The 20614-nt window shown below is 41.9% G+C and overlaps 1 protein-coding gene across 6 annotated transcripts in view; it reads left to right on the forward strand.

Moving 5' to 3' along the window:
- EPC2 (enhancer of polycomb homolog 2) overlaps nucleotides 1–20614 on the forward strand; it is a 526369-nt gene that overhangs the window by 428544 nt on the left and 77211 nt on the right. The window contains exon 2 of one of the 6 annotated variants that reach the window (XM_054722911.1): nucleotides 15489–15598. The exons of 4 other annotated variants lie outside the window; for them this stretch is intronic. In XM_054722911.1, the coding sequence (XP_054578886.1) occupies nucleotides 15577–15598 (22 nt within the window). In that variant the 5' untranslated portion in view covers nucleotides 15489–15576. Of the gene's footprint in view, nucleotides 1–15488; nucleotides 15599–16112; nucleotides 16144–20614 lie in introns of those variants that run through there. One more of the 6 variants, XM_054722912.1, reaches the window with a different exon arrangement.

The raw sequence follows: 20614 nt of genomic DNA on the forward strand, positions 1-20614 counted from the left end.
ACAAGTATTTTTCTAGTTTCAAGGGCACTCCAAGGGCAGATTGTCTATTAAGAACCCGGTCACAGCCAGCATTCCACAGGGCAGTTTCTCACACTAAAACCTAAGGGCCTCTAAGCATTTGCGGACATCGTGGGATTGTGAATCTTGTCTACGAATGTTAAAATGTTCTTTCATCCAGATTACAATGAAAATTTAATGTGCTCTTATACTGAATCTTTGGATAACTGTCTTGTAACTGAGCACTTCAACGTGATTTCAATGTCTGCACCTGAATTCTGGTTTGTGTTCAGGTTAGTGTCAAGTAAATCCAATTTAAATGTAGAGGGTGCTTAAGAAAAATTAGGAAAGAATCAATTTGGTGCCTAAGCAATATTTAAAGACCAAATGCTCCAGGGAAAGCTGATGAAAACAGGTGTCACAGTAGTTTCAGCAGGAGAACTGGTGGGGGAATCCAGTCATTGCAGAGACCATGGAAGTCCATGCCGACCTAAAAGGACCCAGTGACCAGCACCATCTATATCCTCATTTGGGCAACAGTGTGGTTTCAGCAGAACATAATCTATCTTGTTATATTAATGTTATTAATTTGAATGCTATTTGATGTATAGTTTGGGTTGCATTTATCTATACATGTGCTTTGGTTTGTGTAGATCAAGGGCAATACTTCTAAGGATGTTGTATTTGGTTTGAAGTGGTGTTTTCTAAGGAACATTAAAAACAATAAAGATAACACTGGGGGATGTGAGGGAACATTTTCCTTAAAGAAAGGTCTGCATGTGTATAATTAAAGGTGGACAATTGCTGTGTGGAGTAAAGAATACCAGACTGGCAATCTCGGCCTCTGTGAACTGATTGAGGGAAGATGGAAGGAGGGAGGAAGGGAAGGAATTTTAAAAATATCTTTTAGTTCTAAAAAGAGTATATGAATATTTACCCCAAGAATTCATGAGGTTTGGATGATTTAGTAGCACATATTTAGGAAATACTCCTGGTACTAGCCGGCAGGATCCCCCTGGTTTGTTTGTTCCATTATTTTCAGGACTCTGTCCCATGGAATTCAAGGGTGGTTCTACCTTTTCTTCCAGAACCAAGTAGCATGGTGAAATCTCATAAATATTTGCTCACTGATTTTCTGAAGTGTTAATTTCATTGGTCGAAAATATTAATGTTTCTTCCTTTTAATCCCTCACTGTGTTACCCCTCCAATAATGTGGATTTTGAATGCAACACTTCTTAGGGGATACCAATAGATACTAGTATTTCTCTTGGGGCTGGGGAAAACTTCCTTGTAATGATCAATGACAATTTTCCCATTGTATATTGTCTTTTCTGTGCATATAGCAGGTAATTCATGTCAACACTCAAGGTAATTACATGCCCCTGGGAAAACTATGGTATGCTTGATATTACATGCATGGGTCTGTTCTTTAGGCAGAGGTTATATGTAATAATCCTTTTTCCACGTACCGTGTGGTCCAGGGTTCTGGTTCAGGGTTCGAGTTCTGGAGAAGGGTCGCACACAAATGAAGAGAGACTTGAAGAAATGTAATTTGGCGATATGGGAGGCCAGGCGGTAGTCCAACTCTAGTGGGAGAACTACTGACTGCTCTGGCCCTGCCATCCCTTTTATTGAGGCTTTGGGGAAAACATCTTAGGCAAGATAAACAGAAACATACATGTAGCCCTTAGGCAGGAAATAACAGAGACTTACATGTAGCCCTTAGGCAGGAAATAACAGAAACTTACATGGGACAAACAAAGGTGGAGGCTGCTTCAGCTAACAATGTCTCAACTAAAGGGTGAGTGGTTAGAGCAATTAAAGTTGACCAGCCTTCCTGGCTTCCTGTCAACATCTCTCTTTTAGTGAAACTGATTGGTTTCCGGCAGTTATAAAACACATTATATAACTGAGGGATCATATGATATTGTGAACAGGTGTGCATGTTGGAGTGGTCCGTTATTCTCAACTAGGCAACACCTTTTGTCCTTAGCAACTCTTGAGAGTAGAACCATTTCTAATTGCTTCTAAAATGGTGAGAACAGGGCCATTATCAACTATTGCCACCGCTGACTAATTCTTCTAATGGAGTTCATCAGAGGGGGCTTTTATCCAAATAATAGATTGTAAATAATTTGTCACTGGTGCTGAAATGTGTCCTGCAGTTTCTCCTTTGCCAATAGACCTTTCTAGTGTTTGCTTTCGGATTATGTTTGAAGGAGCCTGCGTTCCATACTTTAGGATTCCATTTGCAGTCCTGCCCCTCCCCAGCTCCCTTCCCACCTCCTTCTCCCCATACCAACCCCATTGTTATGAAAGGTGATGAAGAAAAGTTCACTGGAAGCTTCTTGGGGTAATTTTCTAGGTGGCCAACCCCAACAATCAAGAAGACCTAGGCTCAGTAACGAGGTTGAAAGGAAGCCTTTGAAGAAGGAAGGGCTTGGCCGTGACTTTTGTTTTCCTAAGAAGAAAGTTGATGTGGGTTGATGAGGTCAGACTGCCTCTAACAGAAAAATTCCAGGAGGAAATTGGACTTCCTCAATCAAACATAAACCTTTCACATCACTTCTCCTCCACCCCAGACCTCTCTATTGGCAAAGCCCAGGAACTCAACACACCCTCACCTGCCAGTCCATGCAGTGGCTTCACCAGTCACCGCGCTCTAAGCCTGTTTGCTAAAGTCAAACAAGGCCCAGCCCCAACAAAGCCCTCTGCAAACCAAGCCTTGCCTGGCCTGCGAGCTAGGAGAAGTAGATTACTTTCTAGACACAACTGAAAGTTTGGCTGCTGTTTCCTCTTCCTCCAGGCCTTGGATTTGCTCAGAGCTCCTCCTCTTTCCCAGAGCCACTCTGCCTCGGGGAGCCCAGGTAGGAATCTCATTCTGTCAGGAAACATCAAATTTGCTAATCTCTCTCCCAAGCCCTGCTTCTTGTCTGGATTACAGCTGGGGAGGGGCAGGTCTAGGGTGGGAGGGAAAATGGTGAGGTGTGGTATAGTCCAGGCGGATTAGGGCCAGGGTGACGTTTTCTCCCACTGAGGGTGAAGTCAATCAGTATCATAACCCTTCTCTAAAGCACACAGCACCAGTACTTTAACTCTAATCATCCTCTCTCTCTTTTTTCTTATTGAGATGTGTAACACTATATTTGTTTCAGGTATACCACATAATGATTTAATATTTGTCTAAATTGCGAAATGATCACCATAGTAAAGTCTTGTTACCATCCATCACCACACAAGATTTTTCCTTGTGATGAAGACTTTTAAGATTTAACCTCTTAGCAACTTTTAAATATATAATGCAGTATTGATGCTAGTCATAAGGCTGTACCTTACATTTCCATGACTTACTTGTTTTATAACTGGAAGTTTGTACCTTTTGATTCTCCCACCTCTTTTTTGCCCAGCATCCTCCCCCACCTCTGGCAACCACCCATCTGTTCTCTGTATCTACGAGTTTGGTTTTTTGTTTGCTTGGTTTTTTAGATACCACCTATTAGTGAGATCGTAGGGTATTTGTCTTTCTCTGTCTGACTTATTTCACTTAGAATAATGCCCACAGAGTCCATCCATGACAAGATTTTATTCTTTTTATGGCTGAATAATGTTCCATTGTGTGTATATGTATGTGTATATACATACATATGCACACATACACACATTTCCTTTATCCATTTGTCCATCGATGGACACTTAGGTTGCTTTTGTTTTTTGGCTATTGTAATAATGCTGCAATAACATGGGAAAGAAACTACCTTTTTGAGTTAGTGGTTTTGTTTCCTTTGGATAAATATCCAGAAGAATTGCTGGATCCTATCATAATTCTATTTTTACCCTCTCTTCAATTACATGCTACTGTTGTCTAATATTTAGTTCTGACCTTCTGCCACCACAAGTTTTAGTATTTATTAATTTTATTATTATTTTACAGAAATAGTTTAAAATATCTATATGCAGTTACCTACATATTTACCAACATTTTTGCTCACTACTTCTTGCATGCCAGATGTTCCTTTGGGTTTATTTTCTTTTTTTTCTAAATTACATCCTTTAGACATTTCTTTAGTAAAGTTCTGTTGATAGTAAACTCTATCCATTTTTATTTATAAGAATATGTATTTATTTAATACTCATTCTTTAAAAATAGCTTCATTGAGTGTTCTAGTTAATAGTTTCTCCTAGCATTAGATAATTTCTGTCTTCCTCGAATAGATTACTTCACTTGTCACTGTTGTCAGTCTAACTGTTGATCTCTTTTGTGGCTGCTCTTATAATATTGTCATAGTATCATGTCAGTGTATCTAGATGTGGAATACTTTTTATTTGTTCTGCTCACTGTATAATGTGTTTTTTGCATCTTTGGATTGGTGTTATTCATTAGCTCGAGAAAAACTTGGGCCACTGTGTCTTGATACTGTTTCTCCTCTAGTCTCAATATCTCTATGACTTACATTGGACTTGTGTTCAACCTTCTTATTCTCTGCTTTGTGCTTCTTAATATACGTTAATGTTTTTGACTTTATCTCTGCTGCATTCTAATCAACTTTTTTTCAGACTTCTTATCAGGTGAATGATTCTATCTTCCACTGTGTAAATCTGACCTAACCTAACCATTGAGTTCTTAATCTCAATAATTTTATGTTTTTTTTCTAAAAAACCTCTTAGACTAATTTGTAAATCTTTTCAGTTATTTTAAAAGTCTCCATTTTCTTTATAGTTTATTACATGAAATATTTCATATATAGTATTCTATATTTGAGAATGTTAAATATTTGATAGTTGAGGGTGTAATTCTATTGTTTATTGTTTCTGGCAACTCTCATTTATGCTGCTTTTGTTTCCTTGTGTTTTAAGGATTTTTTTTTAGCTTATACTTGATTAAATTTAATTTAAAGCAGTATTAAGGGCTTTCATTAATAGCTGTGTCCTGGAGCTTGGAGCTACATTAGCAACCTGACCTAGGACTACATTAGCAACTTTCAGGGTTCTCAGCTTATCGCACCAGCCTCAGGTTCACCTCCCGCACCAGGTAAGGGATCTGATGCCGGTCAGAGCAGCATCTGCTTCCAAGGCAACCTGACTTGTGTATATTCTAGCCACTTACACTTTTCATTTCATCTTACATTTCTTCCCTTCCCCTCCCTTTCCTCCATTTCTCCCTCTCTCTTCTCCTCTTCTTCCCCTCTTCCTTCTTTCTCTCCCTCTCTGTTTATATACTCCTTTGAAATACTTTTGGTTCAAAATGCATTATAGAGTTTGTTTGTTCTATTTATCTAGGATGCTGTTATAGTGTAGCAAGAAGGCCTCTCAGAATGTGGGCTGGAAGCAGCAAATTTGACTGACACCTTTAGAGGATGCCCCAGTTCCTTGTCCCCCCTCAGGCACAAGTTCGGTACACCTAATTTGGGCCTGTGTGTAGGCTGAGCTTGGAACTATTTTTGGCTTATGGGTAGAATGGTGCCCTAATCACCCATCATTTCACATATTTCCTTATGGTCTTTTTACTGATTACCCTGGTCAGAGGTGTGTCTTCAAAATACAGTACAGCATAGGCTAATGGCTCTTTTCAAAGAAAAAAAAAACTTGACCCCACATTTGGGTATTTAATTTTTTTAAAACATACATTTTCAACTAACATATGTCATTTAACTGATTTCTTAACTTAAAAGAAAAAAAACACATAACCTATTATTCAAATGACTTTTTATACTTGGATATGATATTGCCATTCTTTGCTCCTAGAAAGTCAGGTTTGTGTCTTATTTTCCTTTTTTAACTAGATACACCTACCATGTGATACACTTCTCTGGAACTGAATTACGTGTTTCCAGATGGTTTGACAGGGATCTGCGTATGGCATTTAGGGATGTGCCCTCAGATAGCATTTGAAATCTCCTGATAGGCCAGTCTTAATTAGTAGAGCAGGTCATTTGGTTCAAGTTATAGATCCAAACCATGGACTTCAGGGATGTTTTCTGAAAACGGATCCCTTGTCCTAGTTCTGGTCGTTGGTACCACACCTTTCCCATAACCGATGAGCAGCTGCTGCAATTACAGGAGAGACTCACAAGGACAGAAAGCGAAGACAGAGCTGGGTTTTATTTGGTGTTTATCAAGGCTGTCTTCAGTGTTGCTGCCTCATCTGGATGGAGACTGTTGAAAGCAATGTGTAAGGTTCTCAGAGCTCCCGATGAATAGTGGCAAGAGGGTCTTTGCATGTGAAACATTTCCTAAATTTTCTCTTTTCAAAAATAACCTTTCAAAACAAGCCAGAACTTCTTAGGCAATTACAGAGCCATTTGTATCAAGAAAATGGAAACAGGATGTATTGTAGATGGTTATGTATCTGTTCACGGCCCAGATGCTTATGGATATGTTCATGAAGAACACATCGCCTTGCCTTTTATGTTCTTTTGAGAGACCTCTCTATTTTAAATCTTGCCTACTGTTCCCATCCCCTTGATTGCACACCAGTAGACAGTCTGATGAAAATGAGGTAGGCCACCTGCCTTAAACCTCACAAATGAGAGAAAGGGAGAACTCACCTGGGGAATCTCAACTCTTTTCTGATGAAAAATGATGAATAATTCCTGATTGGGTGAAATGTAATGCTGAGTGGGTGAATAGCAAAGGGTATATGGGATTTTGGGGTCCATTGAATGCTTCCTAATACTCAGCATATAGGAGATATCCTTCAAACACAAGAAGGACCAGTACTGGTTATCTGATGGGGACATGCAAGGCAAGAGTCAAAAGGGTCCTGAAAAAGCCATCTCTAAGATACTAATAAGAGAAGAAAAAAAAAATCTAAGAGTCATAGCATGTGAGATTGCTTAGAGCATGAATGATTTTCCAAGCTTGAGAATATACAAAATATATCATGCAGGATGTTTCTTGGAAGTGGGGCTTGAAGAAACGTGGACAAGTGCTAGGCCTGGCTGCCCTCTGCATATATTTCCTACTTTTAGGGCCCTGGTCTGCAAATGATGTGAAAACCTTCTCTTTGAGAAGGATATAATTAACTCCTTCAGACAGAGGTATAGATTATTAATAAGCTTCATGGATGTCCTCCTCCTGTTTTTTTAACTGGAGATAGTCTTTCATTCAAGGCAATGCAGCTCCAGTTTATGCGTGTTGGTATATACCTTTTTAAGAGGTGGGGAGTGTTAAGTACTTTTTAGAATCACAAGGCTTTTCCTGTCATGGGGGGCAGCACCCATAGCTGCTGGTGCTCATAATGAAATAGACATGGTTCATGGTGGACTGGAAATTTATTTTTTTTATTTTATATATTTTTATTGATTTTTTACAGAGAGGAAGAGAGAGGGATAGAGAGTTAGAAACATCGATGAGAGAGAAACATCGATCAGCTGCCTCCTGCACACCTCCCACTGGGGATGTGCCCGCAACCAAGGCACATGCCCTTGCCCAGAATCGAACCCAGGACCCTTGAATCCGAAGGCCAATGCTCTATCCACTGAGCCAAACTGGTTTCGGCTGGACTTGAAATTTCTTGATGGGGCTTTGTATCACCGAAGCAGGGGATCTACCAGAGCTCATCTTTGCCTCCTTCATTTCTAACTCAATGCCTGGTGCAAGGTAGGAGCTCTATAAATATTGACTGTTGAATGGATGTGAGCGCAGGACCTGCCGATGGGCTGAGGGTATCTGGGGAGGAGGAAGAGAGGCACATAGACAGGCAGCCAACACAAAAGGCTGAACAACATTGTCTCACTCTTTCTCTTGCCATGGTCCCAGTCCTTCTTAATACTGTCCTGTGTGTGTGTGTGTGTGTGTGTGTGTGTGTGTGTGTGAGAAAAAGTGGCCTTTTTCTTTCTTTCTACTTCCCCAGACTTCTGCTTCTGCTCCATCCCAGGCCCTGACCTTTAGTCCAGGAGCCTGGGTGCAGTTGGCCTTGTGTTCAAGTATACTGATGGCATCCCCCTCTTCCCTGCGTGCCCTTGAGAGGCCTACTGGGCCAGGTCTCCGAACAGCAGCTCTTCTGCCTCCACATCTTAGGACAAGCCTTGCCTTGCCCTGCTTTAGATTCATCTAAACACAGAGCCAGGAGTTTTGTGCCACTCATGAAACTCTTGCTGAAGACATAGTTTGTGCCATGCTGTTGATCAGTTCTCCAGCCCCTGCTACAGAAGTGGCAAATTTCCAGGCTCTGGCTGCTGTGGCTCAGTTGGTTGGGCATCAACCCGGTCACGGATTCGATTGCTGGTCAGGGCACATACCCAGGTTGTAGGTTCGATCCCCGGTCAGGGTGCATACAGGAGGCAGCCAATCTATGGTTCTCTCTCACATGGATATTTCTCACCCCCCCTCTCTAAAATCAATAAAAAAAACAAACATGTGCTGAGGTGAGAATGGCAAATTTCCAGATGTATTGCATTCATATTGTTCTAGGGGAAAAGAAAAAAACCTTTAAATGGCTTTCGAAGGGGAAGAGCAGGGGGGAAAGTCAACTATGTTAATTTGAACATCAGAGTGGTTTGGCTCGCGGTCTGTAGCTACTTTATAATGAGTCTTTATTTAGGCACACATCCATGGAGTGATTAATCCAGGAGGGACAAAAGGTAGCCATCCATCTTAGGGACCTGGAAAATTCTGTTTTACACCTGGAGGGAAAGTTCATGGTGCTTGTTTAAAAAAAAAAAAAAGGGGGTTTTGCTTCTGAAAAAGGAAGGTAGGCCTCGTCCCACTGAATTGCAGCCAGGCCGGATTAGTGATTCCCCGTGGCTGGGGAGGGGAGCGGTGACACTATTCCTGCTGCTTCTGAAAGTCTGTATCTGCTCCACCTACATCCCACCAGATCTTTCTAGCTGGGGACAGGAGGACACCGTCTGAAGTCTGCGTCTTCCCTGATGTACCTGGTTTGTGCCTGGGAAAGGCTGTTGTGCCTAAGGACCTCTTTAAGACTTGTCCCCTGCCTAAAACCTCCGACTTACTGTAAAAGCCTTTTATCCCAAATGTCTACAGCATCAGTCGTAATGATACCTTCCATGCTCATGTGTTTAGATATGCCGCCCCTCTGCCTGCTGTTGGCAGCACTCCTGGACGAGGCTGCTTCTGTTAATCGCATGGATGTTGAGTGTATTATGTTCACAAGTGGATGGAGAGAAGATATTTTTATTGAACTACAAATCCTCACCGCACGAGCTACTCATGCTTAGCAAAAATGTATTCAACGGTTGTGATCTGGAGTTTCATTAATCTCGGGGATTATGCTGTTCGCACATTGGTTAAATCCTGTGGCTTCTGGATCCTCCCCTAATCATGTTGACGTCTTATGAAAGACCTTTGGACACAAAACTGTATCTTAGAATGTTTCGAGAATAAGATAGCTATTGATCTTCATTTGCGATTGTGCATTCATTTCAGCTCACGTGGTTTTACGTTGCAGCTTTCTTAACGCTGTCAGCAGGAGTGCGCTTCACTTAGCTCTCCATCCTAATCTTCTGTTCTGTTCACTGCAGATAAGCAGCAGTTTCTTATTCGGTTTTATTTTCCTGTGGGTTACTGGAGGGTCTAAATAACTCCCTTAGTGTGCTGACTGGACCAGCTGAGAAGAGATGAGAAAGGAGAGAAAATAAAAAGAGTGAGAAAGTATAAGAAGTTAAAGGAAAGGGAAAGAAGAGAGAAGCATGTTGGGAAGGTGATATAGGCCACTCACTTCAGGGCCACAAGCCTCCTGCATGAGAGTGTAGAAGCCAAGAGTTAGAAAGGATGTGTGTGGGCCTGGGTGGCCAGTCGGCCACTTCTCTCCTCCCCATCGGATGGTGAATGGATGGGAGAGTTGTCAGGGCTCTGGGCAACCCTGAAGCTGAGGTCAGTCTCCTATGGGATTTGAAGAGGCTCACAGAAAATTCTCCAGCAGAGGGCAAAGGCACCTGACCAGCAAAGTCTGTAGGGATAAATAAGAGGACAAATAAGAGCTAAAAACAGAGTGATAGGTCAGAAAGAACTGATGGTAAAAATACTTCTTTCAAAGAGAGATACATCTCAGAAAAATCCACAGAACCAGAGACTCTAAGAGTAGACATATTTCGTTTTAGTCTCATCTTAGAGCTTTATTGATGGGGAAACCAAGACCAAGTGAGGGGAAGTGATGTGCCCAACGCTATACAGTTAGTGGCTGATCAAAGCTGGGCATCGTGGGTCCTTCCCATACATTAATGTTGCCTTTTCTAGAATTGGAATCAAAGGCAAGTCAAGAGCTATGTTGCATAGAATAAAATAAAACAGGGCAGACAAGGGTTTGACTCATTACACCAAAAGAAGAGGCATGCCTAGAATGGAGTTCATCTTTCTGCAGTCTTGAAAACTCATCTTTTCCGAGGCTGAGCCAGACTTCTGTGTGCAGCAAATAGAAGCATTCTAGATGGAGCGCAGGCTGCCTGCTACAGAATCACACTCAAAAGGCTGCTGTGGAAATGGGTCCATCTTCCATGTATCATGATTTGATTTCCACTGGGCAAGAGGAAAGGACCTTAGAAAAGGCATATAGGTTAATAACCAATAGAACATGATTCCAAGGATTTATTTTTTTCTCCAGAGGAGGGGTCAGGTGTAGCTCAAATTTCTTCATCTGTGGCAGCTCCCGTAGGTACGGGGCAAAGCCCCACATTCTGGCAGCCTCATTCCCCCGCCCCCCCCCCCTATCCCGCCCTGCCCTGCAGATAGACATGAACTCATTGGCAGCTACACAACAAGGAGAAAGGCTCTTTTAGAGCTATTTAGTGAGGAGAGTAACTGATAATGACGAGGACACCTTATTTCCATCTTACAGATGTACAGTAGTCCAGTTTGTTAACTGCCCTGGGTCCTGCCCCATTCAATCAGCCTTCAGCTCTCAGCAGCTTGTTGAAAGACTTGCTAGGCTCTGCTTCTTTGCTCCTTGGCAGGCAGTTTCGTAGAACACTTTGGTTGCAAATGTCAAGACAGAATTCTGAGACTTGGAATTAAGGTTCGCTCAAAGTCCCTTAGCTTCTGTGGCCTGATGCTTTTATTTAATTTGCCCATTCTTAAAGTATTTTTCTAGAGTATGTTCCCTTGTAATGACAGAACCAAGAGCAGTGATGAAGCAGACACATTGTTGCTTCTTTAGTTGTATTTTATGGTTCTTGTTTTACTGGGTTCTAGATCTCCTGTGATTTAAGTGACTCATGGCCTCTCATGTCTTCGCCTACCTGGATTGTTTCCTCTTTAGCTAAACTTAAGACTTAAAGGGTCTTCCAGACTCATATTGAGGAAGGTTAATGGTTTTGGCTGCAGATTCTGAAGTGCAAAGTAGCCTGGGTGACCTGGGGCAGCATGGTCAAGTTAATGAGGCTCATGAGTGTGCAGTATTGGTGGTCACTGGCCTGAATACCTCCCTCCTACCCCCCACTCTTAACTTTAGCTGCTGGAAAGTCAGTCAGTAGAGCCAGTGTAAATCTGTTTTATTTCAAGGGTGTAACCAGATATTCTGCTTGATCAGGGAACATTTTGGGGAACCATGCAGAGTAGGCAGGTCCCAAGAATGTCAGAGCCCCTGAGTCAGAATGCATTCCGTTGTTGGGCCCTGTGGTGTAGTTCTAGATGTATCGCTGCACGATGAACAGAACTGGGGGCATTTGCTCCAATCAACTTCGACTTTTTTTGGGTAGGGATGCACGGATGGAATGTGAGTGAGCTAAAAGAGTAAAATAGAAAAACACACACATTAATCCAGCAAATATTTATTAAATGCCTATTTGGTGCAGATGTTGGAAATACAGTAATGAGCAAAGCACAGCCCCTGATCTCTAGGGCATATATTAATTATATTGAAGGAAGAAGGAAAACAAATGAACAAATATGTTTCTGTAGTGATAAGAAACGAAGGAAGGAAGGAAGGAAGGAAGGAAGGAAGGAAGGAAGGAAGGAAGGAAGGAAGAGGGAGGGAAAGAAGGAAGGACCAAAGAACAAAATTATGAAAGAACCAAAGAAAAGCAAGCAAACAAAAGAGGGGGCTAAGGAAAGCTGGGGGCCTATTTTAGAGAAGTGTCATGAGGAAAGGCCTTTCTGACAGGAGTTGAGAGCTGAAGAAAGGGCAGGGAGGAGGAGGCCATGTGGATGTCAGCTGGAGAAAGATCTCGGCAGAGGTACCGTTGAGGATGGAGTCCACTCCTCCCTGCATTCTTCCCTGAAAGGCACACGTTTGCTGATTCTGATTTATAAGCTGAATATGATTGTTTTTACCATAGGGGTTTTGAAGTAGTTACTATTAAATGAGAATTATGCATACAATGTCCTTTATTATAGCAGTTGTTGTTGTTATTAAGCATCAAGTTCATCATATTTCTACTGCAGGGAATTCTGATTTTTTTCCGAAAGCCGCAGAAAAGACTCTAACCCACCAAACTCATTCTTGCTCCTAAAGTATTTGTAGGCATATAACACTATTCCTTAGGGGATGGGAATGCTACATAAATGTAGAATTGTTTTACTGCCCCTGCAATTCAGATCGCTAGAGTGTTCTTCTGAAATAAAAGCCGGTTTGCTTGGGGATAGATTCAAATCAATGATATAACTTGAAATGTTGCCAGCAACCCCATTCTCTCACAGTATATGATGTGGTGGAGGGAAATGTAGGTATAGGAGGAGGCAGAGGAATGCACTGGCTTTGAATTAGCCAAATCTGGAAGTAAGCCAAGATCCATCAAGAAATTATGTCGTTAATCTGTGTTGTCAGTCACTGTCTACCAGTCCAGAGCTCTGGGTCAAGGTCTTTGGGTTTGGCATGCTGGAATAAGCAGGAGTGAAGCAGACAAGGTTAAGACTGTGCTAACTTAATAAAAGGATGCCTTAATATTTTAAAACCAAAGTTATTTTGGAATCCTGGAAAATATTCATGGCAAGGATCAACTCTTCAAAGCAGATTACTTCTAGTTATGTCTGATTTCATAGGGTCCCTTGTAATACCCCATTGTAAACTGTATTTTATAAAATTTGAGGATTCCTTTAGGTTAAAAGGATATTGTTTAGGAAGTTTTGTGTGTATGTTTAAATATGCATATGCATGAATAAATAAATATGTATTTTCCCCAGCTACTTCTAAGAAAGTTTGAAATTATTTTACAGAAAGAACCAGAAACATCAGAAATCAAATGAGAGATAATTTACCAAAAACCACAACTGATATATAGGGTGTCCCCGCCAAAAATTTAGACACACTTTGAATGATTACAAAGTCAGTGTTTACTAACATACAGTTCATTTTCAAAATTTAAAAAGAATCTACAAAATGAATTTTTTTTTTCAATGCCTGTTTTCAAACTGATGACTGTTCTGGTCCAGGCACTGCTGATAACACAGAGCAATGGAATCACAAACATCAAGAATCACTTGGTTTGGTATTTGTGTGCCTTCAATTCATCAACTATTGCAAGTTTTATACTGTAAACTTTATCTTTTATGGGTCTCCATAAAAAAGTCTAGTGGATAAATTTTTTTTGGTTCAAATCTCAGTGTTTCAAATCAGTTAAACCTGAAAAGGAGAGAAAATTGAGTTATCACCCTGTGTCCCCCCAAAATGTATACACACTTTGAATAATTATAAAGGCAGTGTTGGTACTTCAACTGCATTTTCAAACTTCCAATAGCATTTTAAGATGAATTTCCTTTGTTCAAAGCTTAGTCTGGCTGAAAAGAAACATCACTTGAGCTATCAGCTGTTAGAGTGTACACATGTTTTTGTTATACTCTGTATTATTTTTAGGGGAATCCTTGATTCTCCCTGCCATCGCCCACCACTTTCCTCCCCTCCCCCTGCCCAGGCTGGGTGAGATACTCTTCTGAGTGCTCAGGGTACCCTATGTATCTCAGTCAAAGTAATGGCCACTTGTAAATTCATAGTCTGCCCAGGGCTTTTTGGAAAGCTGACTCTGTGTCCCTGAGCTCAGAATCACCAGCACTTTGCATGGTGGCTGACATGTAATAGGGGCTCCATCTGTGTTTATTAAATACATGAATGAATGAATGAATGAATGAGTTTAAGATTTACATCTGGTTCTGAACTTCCTGTTAACCAAGCAAGAAGAAAAATACATTGATTATACCGTTTTCATATGCATATAAGATTAAACAGTATTATTCCAGATCCATGTTTTTCTTGGTGTTAAGTTCTTGAAAGCATCTGATGAATCATAATATCAAGACAGTGAGTTTTAAGAAATGTTATTTGCAATACTTCATGAGCTACTCTTACCTGGACTAAACGAAAGAATGTGCTTATCATAGCGTCATGGCTGGAGGCAACCCCAGCTCCTGGAGGGTCTGGGTCTTCGTCCGCATCTTAGTGGATTCTCTGCTAGAACTTCACCTTCCCAGGTGGCAATGGGCCCATGAGACAGCACATTTATGCCACTGGATTTTATTTTCATGATTGCAGCTAATAGATACTATACTGAAAGATTTTATTGTGCTTGCAGGCTGAGGCATTAAGTGAAGCGTAAATTAATGGAAAACATCTAATAGAAAACAAATTGTGAGGATGCTGCAGTCAGTTTACTTGTAGGATTCCAGCATGCCCTACTAGGTGTGGGTCCTCCACATTCTGCGGAAAAATTTGTCCTTGCTGACATGTGAGGACTTTAGGAAAAAAGAACTATTTGTGGAAACCAGTGTAGATTTAAGAATACAGGCAAGAATAAGCTAATGGATATCTGCTTAATTAAAAAGTCTTTTGAACCAGCTTCTTTTGTGAAGAGGGAACAGTGCTATGAAGTACAAAGATGTAGTTGTTGAGGGAAAGAAGATTCACTGGTTTTTTTCTGTGTGTGTAGGAGCTGAGAGACAGAGGTCAATGAAAAATCCCTTGATACACAGAAAGAATAATGATTGTTTTTAAATGTGTTTAAATGACATATTTTCTTTTAAGTTGGGTAATCAAATAGTAGAGAAAGGCTTAACCCTTTGCACTCGCTTGCTTTTTTCTTGATTCCTTTATTCTACTTGGGATTTAATTTTTTAAATACCCCAGATTTTACAAAGCGTGGCAGTAGAATAAAAAACTGGAGTTTCTTTTCATACAAACTTATTTATTTGGATTTTTTTATATTTCAAATTATTGATACATTCAAAGAATATAAAAAGAGCTGCTACCGACGCTAACCGTGTCGAGTCACACTCAACATCCGAGTGCAAAAGGTTAACCATTAGTTGAGTGGTTACTCAAGCACCTAGAACCAAGCTCAGCATAGCAGATGCTCAATAAATATTTGTGTGTGTAAGACTGAAACAATCATTAGCAGATGCTCAATAAATATTTGTGTGTGTAAGACTGAAACAATCATTATAATTCTTTAAACATGCCATGCTTAATTTAGTCAACTTTCTGTTCATCGATATTTAGATTGTTTTCATTTTTCTTTCACAACAATACTTATAGATACTACAAATAAGTCCTTATACATTCATCTTTGCACTTTATAAAGATATTTATATTATTTAATTATGATAGATTCCCGGAAGTGGAATTGCTGGGACAAAGGAATACATGTTTTAGATTTTGATGCAACCTTTCTGCGGGTGCTTTGGCACATCTATCAATGACTCTACCTCAAAGAGCAGGTAAGATGATCTGTTTCATTGCAACCTGGCTGACATTGGAGTTATCAGGCTTTCCACTCTTTAGAGTATCATTAAATTCCAAAATTTGGAAGGCTCAGTGCTTTCTCTGGTTTCTATTATCCTGCTTAGAAACAAAAACGATATAGAATATTCTTTTCTCCTGGGTTGAGAGAGTATGTGATATTATTCAATTAAATTAGTTCTTTCTTAAACCCCAAGTTATGTTCTTTTTGTTGCAGCCCTCTTTGAATATATGGAGTCTCTCTTGTCATTGCTAACTATGTACCAAGGGAAGAAAAAGCTAAGTCTAGAATTAGTTGTACTTCATTGGCAAGTGGGATCTGACCACTTGCTGGGAAACTGCGGCTGCCTTTCTAACGCACATTGAATCACTGTGGGAATGACCTGCTGTGGGAACTTCCGCATGGTCTCTTGTTCCAGGCTCAGCAGCCAGTGTGAGCAGAACAGACTCCATAGTGCGTTCATGTTGGCTGTTGAGGATGCAGAGAAGAAGCTCTTGACCTTGATCTTTGCCCCATAAGCAGGTATGAATGGGGAAATCCATGTGTGACCAACAGATCTTTCTACCGCATAAATCCCATAAAGGTCATTGACTTATTTCTGGCCTTTTGCGTGGGTTTTCAGCAGAGGGTTTTAAAAACTCTTGGAAGCATGTGCTCAACATTCTCCAAAACAATGTTTGCAGCAGTACTGTACCTTCTGAATAGTGTTCTCTTCTCTCTCCTTCACACATGGAAATTGTGCAAACCAGTGTATTTCCCTTTTTGCTGTGGCTACCAGGAAGTGTAGAGGCAAATGTAAATCTTAAGAACTCATTCATTCATTTATACAGTAAACATACATGGAGCCCCTATTCCATGTCAAGCACTGTGAAAAGTGATGATTTTGAGCTGGTGATTTTGAACACAAAGACACAGTGTCAGCCTTCAGCAAAGTGGTTCGAGCTCCAGCTCTGGAAGGAATGGGTCTGGCCCCTCACTTTGGATGCTTGCCCTGGAAGAGGGGAGCCCGGCCTTTCCCATGGAACATAACCCGTCTCCACTAAACTTATTAGCACTAGAAAGGACGCGGCTCATTTTCCTCTCAGGTGTAGACAAAGGCTGCTGTTGTCCCAGGGTGAAGGGCCTTCGGTGACTTGATTAGCAGGCAGCCTGGCCTGCCCTGATTTTCAGATGGAGACCATCAGATATAATCTGCCGCCTCATTAGGTTGACACTGTTCCTGCCCCCTCTTGTAATAATGTCACTGGAGCACTTAATAATCGTAGGTAAATGCTGTAAGCATACTCTGCCAAGGTAACCCAGGGTCAGTGGTGACAGATGCTCGAAAAAGCAATTGTTTCCTAATTCTCTGCTGTGTTTAAAATATAACAAGCAAAGAGGTATAGTAATTGGGCAAGTTTAAGTATTAGAGGAGCAGAACTTTCCGCAACTGAAATATTTTTAATATCTGATTCGAACTTGCAATATTTCAAAATTAAGAGGACAATGAAATATATTGGATGATTGCCATAGTCTTATAGGAGAGAGGGTAATTATTCTAGAGAAAAGAAGGTTAGAGTGGGGCCCTTAAGTGTTTGAAGATATATAAGATGGACAGTATTTATGCACTTTTCTCGCTTTCCAGTGAAAACAGGAGATATGTAAGTCATATTGATTCAAGGAGGACTTAGGTAGTAGTACTGTTTCAGATTAGCTGGTCAGGTGAGGGCTTTCTGAATAAGTGACCCTGGGGCAGAGATCTGAGTGAATCCAGGGAGTAAGCCAAGTGACTGCCTGGTGGGGGCATATAGGAAGGATGCCAGGAGTTGGGGGGGATGGTGTGTAGAAGCATTCTAGGAAACAAGAGTAGCACGGGGGAAGTTCCTGCGGCGGGGCCAAGCTGCGTGTGGTGTGTCCTTTGGGAATAGGATGGGGAGAGAGATCACGGAGGTGGCCAGGACTCATGGAGTTGGTTTGCCATAAGAGGAAGCAGTCTTCCATTTGTTTGCAGTGTTTCTGCCCTGCAGTTCTCTGAGAACCTTTACGTGTCCCAGTCAGGTGCAGAACCTCTTAAAAACCTTGTTGAACGTGTTTGCTGGTTTAATTGCACAGACATGTCAGCCCTGACAGTTCATCAATAAAGGGATTTAAAGGGAATGTGCAAAGGAATTTGGAATTTCGGCAGTTTATTAGCTTCTCACTAGAGACTTCATTTTATTTTTGATGCTGCATTTTAAATGAATAAGTAATTTTGCCTATTTATTGTTTGAATAGTAGTAATACATGAACAAGGTAAAATGCAGATATATTACAAAAATATATTTTTTAAAAGTTGCTCTTCTTAGAAGCAAATACTGTTAGCGGATTCCTGGTGTGTTTCTAAAATGTAAATACGTCTCCTCTCTTTATAAAAAATAATGATTCTGCACCCTAGCCAGTTTGGCTCAATGAATAGAGAGTGCTGGGACTGAATGGTCGAGGGTTTCGTTTCTGGTTAAGGGGCCGCGTGCGGGAAGCAACCAATTGATATGTCTCTCTCACATTGATGTTTCTCTTTCTCTGTGTCTTCCCCTACCTTCCACTAGCTCTAAAAACCAATGGAAAAATATCCTCCAGTGAGGATTAACAAAAATAATAATAATAATTCTGGCTATGCACATTGTTTTGCATCTGGCAAATCTTGGCGCTCTTCCATGTCAGTACATATGACATTGCCTCATTCTTGTTGATATTATCTGAGAAGACCACAATTTAGTCATGCCCACCCGGATGGACATTAAGAGTTTTGTATCTTTTGCTATAACAACCATTACTGTGATGGAAATCCTCGTACGCTTTTCTTTTTGCACATTCATAAGTGTATCTATAGGAAAAATTCTTAGCAATGGATTGGCGGGCAAAGGGGAAATATGTATTTTAAGTTTTGACAGATATTACCAAATTATATTAATTTACTTTCCCATCCTGGCAAATCCATATTCCAGTTCTTTTGTATTTGCAGTATACACTGAGTGGCCAGATTATTATGATCTCTGAACACATAATAATCTGGCCACTCAGTATATATATATATATATATATACATATATATATATATATATATATATATACTAGAAGCCCGGTGCACGAAATTCGTGCATGGAGGGGGGTTATCCCTCAGCCCAGCCTGTACCCTCTCCAATCTGGGACCCCTCGAGGGATGTCCGACTGCCCGTTTAGGCCCGATCCTGGTGGGATCGGGCCTAAACGGGCAGTCGGACATCCCTCTCACAATCCAGGACTGCTGGCTCCCAACTGCTTGCCTGCCTGCCTGCCTTCCTGATTGCCCCTAACCGCTTCTGCCTGCCAGCCTGATCACCCCCTAACCACTCCGCTGCCAGCCTGGTTGATGTTTAACTGCTCCTCTGCCAGCCTGTTTGTCCCCAACTTCCCTCCTCTGCCGGCATGGTCACCCCTCACTGCCCTCTCCTGCAAGGTTGATCACCTCCTACTGCCCTCCCTTGCAAGCCTGGTCCCTCTCACCTGCTCTCCCTTGCAGGCCTGGTCCCTCTCAACTGCACTCTCTTGCAGGCCGGGTGCCTCCCAACTGCCCTCTTCTGCTGGCCATCTTGTAGTGGCCATCTTGTGTCCACATGGGGGCAGGATCTTTGACCACATGGGGGCAGCCATATTGTGTGTTGGAGTGATGGTCAATCTGCATATTACTCTTTTATTAGATAGGATAGAGGCCTGGTGCAGGAGTGGGGGCCAGCTGGTTTGCCCTGAAGGGTGTCCCAGATCAGGGTGGGGGTTCCCTTGGGGCATGGGGCAGCCTGAGTGAGGGGCCTGTGGTGGTTTGCAGGCCAGCCACACCACCTGGCAACCCAAGCAGAGGCACTGGTATCTGGAATTTATTTTCCTTCTACAATTGAAATTTTGTAGCCTGGAGCGGAGCCAAGCCTGCTGCTCCCTCCGCGGCCGGCAGCCATTTCTGTGGCAGTTAATTCACCTTCTATAATTGAAACTTTGTAGCCTTAAGCGGAGGCTGGGCCCGGACAGGGTGTGCAGAAAGCTTTGCTTCCCCTGTTGCCGCCGGCAACCCTGGCTTGCTCCATTCTGCTGCCATTTCTGTTTGAATTTGTTTACCTTCTATAATTGAAACTTTGTAGCTTGAGTGGAGGGTTAGGCTGGCAACAGCTCTTGGAAAGCTTGGCTTGCTCTGTTACCTGGGAAACCTTGCTCTCTGTGGCTGTAGCCATCTTGGTTGGGTTAATTTGCATACTTGCTCTGATTGGCTTGTGGGCATGGCTTGTGGGTGTGTCGATGGTACGGTCAATTTGCATATTACCTTTTTATTAGGTAGGATATATATACATATACATATACACATATATATATGTATATATATACACATACTAGAGGCCTGGTGCATGAAATTCGCGCATGGGGGTGGGGGTGTGTGTCCCTCAGCCCAGCCTACACCCTCTCCAATCTGGGACATTCCTCTCACAATCCAGGACTGCTGGCTCCCATCCGCTCGCCTGCCTGCCTTCCTGATTTCCCCTAACCCAGTGATGGGCAACCTTTTGAGCTTGGTGTGTCAAACTTCGCCAAAAAACTGAGCATAACTCGGGTAGTGTCTCACTTTGAGGAAAAAACTAACTCCAAGACTCTAGTTGCAAATGTTTCATCCTCAGGAGCAGCAAATGTTTCATCCTCGGCATGCGGCCATGTGTCATCAGAAATGGCTACGCGTGTTAGTGCTGACACACGTGTCATAGGTTCGCCATCACTGCCCTAACCACTTCTGCCTGCCAGCCTGATCACCCCCTAACCACTCCAATGCCAGCCTTATTGATGTCTAACTGCTCCCCTGCCAGCCTGTTTGCCCCAACTTCCCTCCTCTGCTGGCCTGGTCACCCCTAACTGCCCTCCCCTGCAGGCTTGATTGCCTACAACTGCCCTCCCTTGCAGGCTTGGTGCCTCCCAACTGCCCTCCCCTGCTGGCCATCTTGTGGTGGCCATCTTGTGTCCA

This window comes from Eptesicus fuscus, chromosome 11 (assembly GCF_027574615.1).
Source record: "Eptesicus fuscus isolate TK198812 chromosome 11, DD_ASM_mEF_20220401, whole genome shotgun sequence".
Lineage (NCBI taxonomy): Eukaryota > Metazoa > Chordata > Mammalia > Chiroptera > Vespertilionidae > Eptesicus > Eptesicus fuscus.